The sequence below is a fragment of the Mus pahari genome, chromosome 14 (genome assembly GCF_900095145.1).
Source record: "Mus pahari chromosome 14, PAHARI_EIJ_v1.1, whole genome shotgun sequence".
NCBI classification, from domain to species: domain Eukaryota; kingdom Metazoa; phylum Chordata; class Mammalia; order Rodentia; family Muridae; genus Mus; species Mus pahari.
The window spans coordinates 25,998,640-26,009,180 of record NC_034603.1 but is presented as its reverse complement, the minus strand read 5'-3'; the positions used below and the strand labels follow the sequence as shown (position 1 = coordinate 26,009,180).

General features: G+C 48.2%; 1 protein-coding gene across 3 annotated transcripts in view; it reads right to left on the bottom strand.

Moving 5' to 3' along the window:
• The window catches only part of Cnot8 (CCR4-NOT transcription complex subunit 8), a 17,180-nt gene extending 7,952 nt beyond the window's left edge, over window positions 1–9,228 (bottom strand). The window contains exons 1-4 of one of the 3 annotated variants that reach the window (XM_029545727.1): window positions 9,132–9,228; window positions 8,915–9,038; window positions 2,078–2,288; window positions 403–596 (exon numbers count right to left, since the gene is read on the bottom strand). In XM_029545727.1, the coding sequence (XP_029401587.1) occupies window positions 403–596; window positions 2,078–2,194 (311 nt within the window). In that variant the 5' untranslated portion in view covers window positions 2,195–2,288; window positions 8,915–9,038; window positions 9,132–9,228. Of the gene's footprint in view, window positions 1–402; window positions 597–2,077; window positions 2,289–7,329; window positions 7,863–7,922; window positions 8,162–8,914; window positions 9,039–9,131 lie in introns of those variants that run through there. The other 2 variants (XM_029545726.1, XM_029545728.1) reach the window with 2 other exon arrangements.
• Between the last annotated feature and the right edge of the window lie 1,313 nt (window positions 9,229–10,541).

Sequence of the window (10,541 nt, the reverse complement as noted above, 5' to 3'; positions counted from 1 at the left end):
ATGGGATCAGATGCCCTCTTCTGGTGTGTCTGAAGACAGCTACAGTGTACTCAAATACATAAAATAAATCTTTAAAAACAAAACAAAACAAACAAACAAAAAACTCCTCTTGACTGTTCTAATACCCATCTTTGTTCAATAAAAATAAAAATATAATTAGCCAGGCATGGTGGCACACACTTTTAATCCCAGCATTCTGGAGGCAGATGCTGGTGGATTTCTGAGTTTAAGGGCAGCCTAGTCAACATAGCAAGTTTTAGGACAGTCAAAGCAACATAATAGAGAGAGACAATGTCCCCTCCTACCTCACCCCAAAAAAACACATGATTAGTTAAGCTTACGGCAACCAGCCCACTCAAACTCAGCAGTCCACTAACACTCAGGGTCTCCCGAGACACTTACGTCAGGTTGAACTTGAAGTTGAACTGCCACGTGTTGATTCCAGATGGGTACTCCCCCTTCTCATTGGTGAACGTAAGGCCCAGCTGGATGATTTTTAGAAGGTCAACATTGCACCGCAGAAGCTGATACTGGTAATCTATGGAGCTTCGAAATTCACCGATTGGCCGTACAACAACGCCTGGGAACTCTGTGTCCTAGGAACAAAAGCCTCTCACCATTAAGTCTCAGCAAACAGTGGTGCTCAGTAACTCATGAGCAAAATTGCTCTGCAGTTTACAGAAGCTCAAGATAAGCTCCCAAGGTCTAGAACACAACAGAACACAAGACAGGTGAATGGGTGACTAGAGGGAGACTCGAAGTCAGGTAGGAACTTCTTTTTTCACGTATTCATTTACTTCATGTGCATTGCTGTTGCACCCGAATCTGTGTCTATAAGAGGGTGTCAGATCCCCTGGAAGTGGAGTTACAGACAGTTGTGAGCTGTCATGTGGGTGCTGTGAGTTGAACCACGGTCCTCTGGAAGAACAAGTGCTCTCGACTGCTGAGCCATCTCTCTAGCCTTCAGATAGGACCTTCCACCAATATGAGTAGATGTGGTGATGTGGTGGCTGGGGGGGGGAGGGGCAGGTAGTTAGCTCTTTCATATCAGCTTCTTGGTGTGACATATACTTGAGAGAGAAGCCCGGCTGATGGCCTGCTCTTCAGAGCTCCCACCTTGGTCTCATGTTTTTATGAAGGACAAATGCAGCCTTCCTCTTTCCTGAGTGACTATTTCACTGCCGTGTGTACATAAAACCCTTTTCTACCCTTGTAAAGCTCAGACTGGCCTATACTCATTGATCTTGAACTCCTGTCCCCCACCCTCACCCCCAGTGTTTGGAATGGCAGGATCTTAACCTGCCGGGAGAGCTTGTAAGGCTAGTACCTCTTATGGACAGATGAGTGAAAGCAGGGTTTGAATACAGACAGTGACAAGCACCAAGCCTGGAAACAGGACACCTGCGTGCCTGGGGGCAGGCCTAAGAAGAATGCCACCTAACCCACCATTGGGCAGGAAAGTGAGCCACACAGTACCAGTCCTTCCCACTTTACCCAGAGGCACCAGATCTGCAATGTGACACCTCCTGCCTTTTTCGTGCTAGCAATAAAATGTTTGAATATTTTGAAAACATAGGCTGGACATGTTGGAACATGCCTATCTTCCTAGCACTTGGAAGATGGAGGCAGGAGGATGACAAAGTCAAGTCATCCTCTTGAAATATGCCTGTGTCACATAAAAACCAAGTTTAAAAAAATTAATAAATACCACATGCTCAAATTCCCATGTGTGAGGAGATATACCCAAGGGGCTGAGGTAGGTCAGACACTTGAGCACTTCCCAGCACCACACATACTGGGCACAACCACAGCTCAGCACCAAGAAGGCAGAAGCAGGAGGGTAAGCACAAGGTTGGCCTGGGCTACCCAGCAAGTGCTGGACTAGCCAGGGCTTACAGATCCAGATCCTATCTAAATAAACAAAAATAAAAATATAAAAGACTTTCCATCAGAGGACATTACAAAAACTTGTGTCTGAAGCTGCCCCCTCAGAGAGACTAGCTGCCTTGACTCACAAAAGCAATTACGCTTCCATCAGTCTAACCTTCCCTGGCTTTGGTGGGGAGGGCCTACTCACCATAGCGATATAGCTGTAGCTGAGGACAATCTCACGGATCTTCCGCATCTCTTCCTCAAGATTGCTGGCCCACACCTCACAGATGACCTGACTGTTTTCTACAAGTGCCGCAGGCATCCTGAAGGCGCCTGAGGAGCCACCGTGAGCCAACTATGTAAAAGAACAAACAAGCCTCCTTCGGTTTGATTTAATTGTCCACACTGGATCCAATCTAGATATAAAGACAGTTTGAAATCACATTAAGTTTACACTGTGGTATAAGATATCAACAAACAGGGCTAGAGAGATGGCTTGGCGGTTAAGAGACTGCTCTTCCAGAGGTCCTGAGTTCAATTCCCAGGAACCACACGGTGGCTCACAGTCATCTGTAATGGGGTCTGATGCCCTCTTCTGGTGTGTCTGAAGATAGCTATGTACTCACATAAAATAAATAAATCTTTTTAAAAAATTGTCTTTAAAAAAAATATATCAACAAATCAAACACATCAAAATTGTATTTTAGTCAGATACAGTGACCCAGACACATGATCCCAACACTCAGGAGGCCAAGGTAGAAGGATGAGAGGTTAAGACCAGCGTGGAGCCGGCACAGCTTTAATCCCAGCAGAGGCAGGCGGATCTCTGAGTTCAGCCTGCTCTACAGAGTGAGTTCCAGGACTCCCAGGGCTACACAGAGAAACCCAGTCTCGAAAAACCAAAAAAAAAAAAAAAAAAAAGACCAAAATGGACTGCACACTGAGCCCATTCAAGGTCAACCCGGGCTACCTAGCAAGACACACACAAACCAGAATGTTACCATAAGTTCATTAACAAGTCAATGCATTCAGCATCCACTACCTAAGGAGTGCTTACACTTGCCTTTGTCAAGTTTGTTCTCTCTTGATACAAAGAAAACTCTACCTGTTGACCTGACATTAAAAATGGCAAGTTACTGGGCTGGGGGGATCTCGCAGAGGTTAAGAGCACCGACTGCTCTTCTAGAGTTCAATTCCCAGCAACCACATGGTGGCTCACAACCGTCTGTAATAGGATCTGATGTCCTCTTCTGGTGTGTCTGAAGACAGCAACAGTGTACTCACATACATCAAATAAATAAATCTTTTAAAAAAGGCAAGTTACGCCGGGCAGTGGTGGTTTTGATTTTATATATACCATGTGCATGCAGTGCACAGAGCCCAAAGGCAGGCATCATGTCCTCTGGAACTGTACTTAGAGATGGCTGTGAACCACCATATGGTGTTAGGAACCAAACCTAGATTTTCTGCAGGAGCAGAAACCGGTCCTGACTGCAGCCCTGTGATGTCTACTTCTTAACTCATAATAAATAAGTTAGGCAGTAAAGTCCACAATAAGAACAGGGTGGAAGGGCTGAAGAGATGACTCAGCCGTTAAAATCAGTGGTGCTGTTATAAAGACCCAGGTTCAGTCCCTAGTAACCAGATGGTGGCTTAGACCCAACGGTAATTCCAGATCCAGGGGTCTGATGCCCTCTTCTGGCCTCAACAAGCACCAGACAGGCACATGGTACACAGACGTTCTGCAGGGAAAACATTTATACACACAAAGTAAAATAATTAAAAAAGAGGAGGCGGCCAGTAAAAGTAATTCAAACAGGAGCAGAATGGCCGATGGTGTACAGCACAGGAAGTACTTGGCCGGGTCAAATTCAACACCACTGAGCACTGTCACTACAGCAAACCAACACAAAAGGCTCAGTATTAACAGAACAGAAAAGGCTCCCGATAGAGCTCATACTTAACAACCTCAGGCTTGATCCTTGACTTCAAAACACACACACACAACTAAACACAAGCTACAGGACAGTGTAGCAATCTAGGGAGATCCTGGGAAGAGGGCTGCATAATGACTTAAGAGTTTCCTTATAAGGCAAACCCCACTGTATGGCTCCTCAACACAGTCAGAATGTAGCAGTGAGCTCCAGTGCACAGGGGCCAACACTTGCAGCAAGTAAATGAACATGAGGGGTTTCCAAAGACCAGAGCAAGGGAAATAAATCTTTGTGTCCCAGCTTTAGAACTGACATACAGTAGAGACTCCAGAAGACGATGAGAATCATTCTCAATGCTGTCTACTTCTCCTTAAGAGACCATTCATTCATTCAATGCAGGCTACTCTTCACAGATGCTTCCCTGAAACTGAAAGCTGTGTGGTGGCTCTCAACATACATACACATGTGGCACAATCCATTTCTTCCCGTTTTTCTCTTATTAATAAAGGCTTGCAAATGAACTAATAGAGAACAGGGAAGATGCTTGTTCACAATGAATGCACAGTAAATTCAACTACCTGACAACTGAGATAATGTTTGTCAAGAGTTCTCCAGGCTGGCCTCTGAACTTGTAAAACTGCCCATCTCTGCCTCCCAAGCACTGCAGCTATCAACAGGAGCAGCTTCACCTGGTTCTTGAGGTCACCTCCCATGTCCAGTTATTGAAACAGATGCAATCTTGTTTCCCTAAGCAGGCCATAAACTACATTGCAGGTAAGTGGGCGTCACTCCTGAACTTCTGAAAGATGTTTCCATTAAAACAAAAAGGCACAGGCATAAAGAAACAAACTGCTGTTCTGGAGAGATGGCTCAGTGGTTAAAAGCACTGACTGCTCTTCCGAAGGTCCTGAGTTCAAATCCCAGCAACCACATGGTGGCTCACAACCATCTGTAATAAGATCTGACACCCTCTTCTGGTGTATCTGAAGACAGCTACAGTGTACTTAGATATAATAATAAATAAATCTTAAAAAAAAAAAAAAGGGCTGAAGAGATGGCTCAGCAGTTAAGAGCACTGACTGCTTTTCCGAAGGTCCTGAGTTCAAATCCCAGCAACCACATGGTGGCTCACAGCCATCCGTAATGAAAACTGATGCCCTCTTCTGGGGTGTCTGAAGACAGTTACAGTGTACTTACATATAATTAATAAAGATTTCTTTTAAAAAAAAAAAAGAAACAAACAAACAAACAAACTGCCTAAAGCTATTTAAGAGAGAGTTTGTTTCAGGAAGCCAACCACTTTCAAAGCTACTGTTACATTATCAGGTGAAGTGGAGCCACATAGGAGCAGAAACTGGCAAAGACACAGGAGCCATTCCTACAGCAAACATTTCCCTAGCCAATCTGTGGGGACGTGATCGCAGATTCCAGGATGGAAAAGGCAGTTCTTTTCCAATGAAGAGATACTAAGAGAGTGGTGGCTCATGCCTCTGGTGGCCATCCTATGCTAAGACTTAGAAAGTCCCAGATCGAACTGGAGAGGTGGCTCAGCAGTTAAGAGCACTGACGGCCCTTCCAGAGGTCCTGAGTTCAAATCCCAGCAACCACATAGTGGCTCACAACCATCTGTAATGAGATCTGATGCCCTCTTCTGGTATGTCTGAAGGCAGCTACAATGTACTTATATATAATAAATAAATCTTTAAAAGGGGGGAGGGGAGGCTGGAGAGATGGCTCAGCAGTTAAGAGCACTGGCTGCTCTTCCAGAGGACCCAAGTTCAATTCCTAGCACCCACATGTTAACTCACAACCATCTGTAACTCCAGCTCCTGGGCTCCCAAGGGCACCAGGCACACACATGGTACACATAGATATTGACAAAATACCCATACATATAAATACATAAAAAGAAAGAGAGAGGGCTGGTGAGATGGCTCAGTGGGTAAGAGCACCAACTGCTCTTCGAAGGTCCTGAGTTCAAATCCCAGCAACCACATGGTGGCTCACAATGAGATCTGACGCCCTGCCCTCTTCTGGTATGTCTGAAGTCAGCTACAGTGTACTTATCTATAATAAATAAATAAATCTTTAGGAAGGAAGGAAGGAAGGAAGGAAGGAAGGAAGGAAGGAAGGGAGGGAGGGAGGGAGGGAGGGAGAGAGAGAGAGAGAGAGAGAGAGAGAGAGAGAGAGAGAGAGGATCAGCCTCAGCTTTGGACTCTATCATCAGACAGATCCACAAGGGAGCCTTCCCAGACATACGCAGGAGATCACATAATGCACATTTAAGTGAGCAAGTGAACTCCCTGGGCGTACTGGCCACAGGGAGGAGAGAAAACAGCAAGTCAACAGAGAGTAACCACCTCCCGCCACTTTCCACCCAGGAAGCTCAGGCTCCAAGATGCCTTCTCTTCTTCACCCTCTCTTTCCCATACCTCAGAATGAGTCTATGTTTTCAAATACGGTTATTTGTGTAACAATAGCCCCTGGAGTAGTAACCTCATTATTGAGGTTTCAACCAGAAGAACAATAATGAGTTTCACAACTCAAAGAAAAAAATGACATCCTGACTTATATATACTGAGAAGATAGCCATCCCACTGGGGAGGCTGAGAAAAGAGGATCACCAGGAACTTGAGGCCAGTCTCTCGGCTATAATCGGAGAAGATCCTGCTTTTATTTCATTGTTCCATTTTGCCCTTTGAGATGGGTTTTTCTGTGTAACCCTGGCTGTGCTGGAATTCCCCGTGTACACCAAACTGGCCTTGGACTCAGCCTCCAAGGATTAGAGGCATGCAGCACCATCACAGCTGAGACCCTGTTTTTAGAAGGAAAGAAAGCAAAAGAAACGAACCAGCGAGGCAGCTTGGAGGTATGCAACCAGCACTTGCCGCCAAGCCGGGAACAACACTCACTCGATAGAAAAGAACATAAACCCCAAATATGACTTCCACGTGGGCAAGTTGGTACATGTGTACACACAATAAATAATAACAATAATAATAACAATAGCTTAAAGAAGAATGGGGCTGGAGTGATGGCTTAGCAGCTGAGAGCACTTGCCGCTCTCCCAGAGGACCTGAGTTTGGTTTCCAGCACACATGTGAATTGGCTCACAAATGCCTGTAACTCCAGAGAATGTTGACACCTTTTCGGCCTATTTTTGCCACCAACACACTCGTGATATTAATTATAAATTCATCCATTAATAAACTTTAATCCCTAAAAAAATTATCCTTCGAAATTCTTCAGGACGGTTCGGAGGTTGAGGCTGCATTCTCCTTTAAAGATTTATTTTTATTCCATGTATTTATGAGTATGGGGGGGGGGTGTTGAGTGTATCAACAGCTGTGCGATCTCTCCAACCCCTTAAAGGAAAATTTTGATCCCATGCAATGTTTGCCTCACCGGCTGGCTTTAAAGCTTGATCCCCAAACCAGCTACATTTGAAACTACAAAGGAAAAGGAGTTCATACAGACACACACACACACACACACACACACACACACACACACACACACACACCCTGTCCTGTGTAGGCTGCCAAGCAATCTGTTGTGACCGCTCCTGATTATCCAAACTTAGGAGCAGGGTCTCTGTGCACCCAGGTGGGCTCTGAAGAGCGAGGAGTGCGAAGGCAAGGAAACCACGCTCTCCCTGCTAGCCCTGCAGACAGTCCCGCTGAGTGTCTCCCGCTCGTCGTCCGCTTTTGTTTGCGCCAGAGCGTCTGGGGGACAATCAGCTTCACTTCCCCGTTCCAGAAGACTAAACAAAAGGCTTTAGCCGTGCAAGACGGGCGCAGGAGGAAGCAGCGGCCCGTTAGAAGAAATGGCAACAGGTCCCCTCTGGAGCGTTCCAGGCCACAGCCCTGGACTCAGACGACACCCCATCCAGCTTGCGGGCTCCCCGACGGCGGCCCTGCCACGCAAAGCTGCAGCACCCCAAGAGCCAAGCAGAGCGGCCTCTTGCCTCCCCCACCATCCCTTAGGCCTCCAGGCTGGACCCCGGGGACCAAGAGCCCCGTAGCCCCTGTGCCTCAGTGTTCCCGTGTGAAGGATGGGTCGCCACGGAGGCACTTCCGCCTCCAGCTCCTACCGTAAGCAACCCAGCCTGCTTACCCTGGCTGGCGGCCCCGCCGAGTGCGGGCGGCAGCGGCCCTTGACCCCGAGCTCTCCTCCCTCTTGCCCCGGATCCGCTCCAGGAACCCAGCTCGACAGGGAGACGCGAGTCCCGGCGCCCAGAGCGGCCGACGATGGGCACCAAACCAGAAGGTTGCACCGCTCTACCCTTCGGCCCTCCGGACTCGCCTACTCTCCGCGTCACTCCAGGCGTGCGCGAGCCCGCCGGTCTCGGCTCCGCCCCCCACAATGCGCGCTCCGAAACCTACGTCCCGCCTTCTTGCGCAGGCGCAGAGCGAGAAAGTTGGGGTTGGCGGAGGGCGCGTGCGCAAAACGAGATTTGCCCGGAGACCTCAGACTGCGTCCTGCGGCGTAAGCTGGGTTCCCCGCCTAGGTTCTGGAGTATCCGGAGTCGCGCCTCGGGAAAGGACGGGATCTAAAATTGGCCCCACTTCCTAACATCCGAGCGTCTTACGACTATCGGTTGGAGGTGATGGTGCAGGGCACATGGGGTGCCCTGACCCTCGATTACTGCAACCTGAACCCCTCATCCACAGAACATCTAGCCACAGAACCCCTCTGGATGACCATTAGGTGAGGGTGGGAGAGCGTCACCAAACCGAGTCATGAATGAGGTCACCTGAGCACTGCCTCCCAGGACCTGGACGGCCAAGCAGCGCTGCACCGGGGCCTGTGCTGTCTGCTGTGTCCCTGGTATCACTGTGGGTCAGTGCAGAGAGAGTGGGGCCTGTCAGGGAGAGGGTTCGCTGGCAGCGAGGCCATGCTGGGCTGCATCGCCACCTCGTGCTTTCCCACGGGGCAAGAAGACTAAGACCTTTGAGGAGCGCCTCCCCGACCCCTGGTGCTTCCTCTCCAAGAGGCCGTAGGTAAGCATACAGCAGGTGTCCCCCTTCTGACATCCCGTCTCCCAGTCACTCTGCCCTTTCCATTTTAAACTTTTATTCCAGAAGAAATCCCAAAATAGGACTTACTAAATAAGAGCTAGCCTTTCAAAACTGTTAACTCCAGAGAAGTGAAATCGCACAGCCAGCTTCTGGGGGTGACGATGTCAGGGACAGTTTCTGAAGCCCGGCCTCTGTGGCTTCTCTCCAAGATCTGTAAATAGAGACACAAGATTGTGATGAGGATGAAACCCTAGACAGAGCAACAACAGTCACCACAAAGAACCAGGCCCGCGCAGTCAGTTACTGTAGCTGCGGTGGATTCTCTGCAAGTGTTGATGGCACTGGCTGCAGGGCTGGCCTCTTCTGAGGTGTTCCGGTTGTCTAGGCTAGCTAGACACTGCCTTCCCTCAGTCTGTTCCCTCAGCATGTCCTTGGTCTGTTCTGTGATTCAATTCAGGAGAGGGTGGACCTAGCATGTGCTAGTCATGTGAGAAGCAGCCGCTGAATCCGATTCAGAAGAGAGTGGACCTAGCATGTGCTAGTCATGTGAGGAGCATGGAATTTTGTAGGGGGGGGGAGCGGTTCTTGCCACCAATAGGCCTGGTGTGCTCTGAAAGAGTTGAACAGGAAACACCTGCTCACACACACACACACACACACACCCTTCACCTAGAGCTTCTCACACTACAGTAATTGTACTTCGGGAGGAACTGGAGTGGAGTGTCTACACTTTAAACAATGGCCTTCAAACTGCAAACAAGAGAAACTAAGGTTTGAACACATTTCTTCAACTGGAAAGGCATAGTTTTGAAAATACAGAGAAGCATGGTTATAACATGGATCTTTTTAAGAGCTGAATGTACCTCTCCATGGGCAGCCTGGATTCCTAAATGTTTGGCTTTGGACCCTGGGACGACAAGGGACTGAGGTGCATACTTTACACACCAAAGCAGACCTGCCCTCCAGATTCTCCCAGCATCCCTCAGTCCCTACCTGGCATACCCTGCCTCCAGCCCTGAATTTTCCAGCCAAGGGGCTGGACTGCCCATCCCCCAGAGGCTCCTCCCTATAATCCAGACATTTTGGTTTCTCTCTTCCTCCTCCTCCTCCTCCTTCTCCTTCCCCTTCTCCCTCTCCTCCTTCTCCTCTCCTCTCCTCTCCTCTCCTCTCTCTCTCTCTCTCTGCCCTCTGCCCTCTGCCATTGTCCCTTTCTGTCTTTCTCCCTCCCCTATTGCCCCTCTCTCCCCATGACGACCTGGCCTTGGACCTTGGGCCCCCCGGAGAGCAGGTTCCCAATAAATCTGCCTTTAGATTTATTTATTTATTTATTTATTTATTTATGTAAATACACTGTAGCTGTCTTCAGACACTCCAGAAGGGGGCGTCAGATCTTGTTACGGATGGTTGTGAGCCACCATGTGGTTGCTGGGATTTGAACTCAGGACCTTCTGAAGAGCAGTCGGGTGCTCTTACTCGCTGAGCCATCTCACCAGCCCCTAAATCTGCCTTTAATCTAAATCGATTTAAATTGACTCATTTCACCAGTGGCAGAAAAATAACCTATCACTATTATCCCCAGTTCTAAACAAAAGTATGCCTTGAAAAAAATAAAAAAGTACAATAGGGGCTGAAGAGCAGTTAAAGAGCACTGGATGCTCTTCCAAAGGTCCTGAGTTCGATTCCCAGCAACCACATGGTGGCTTATAACCATCTG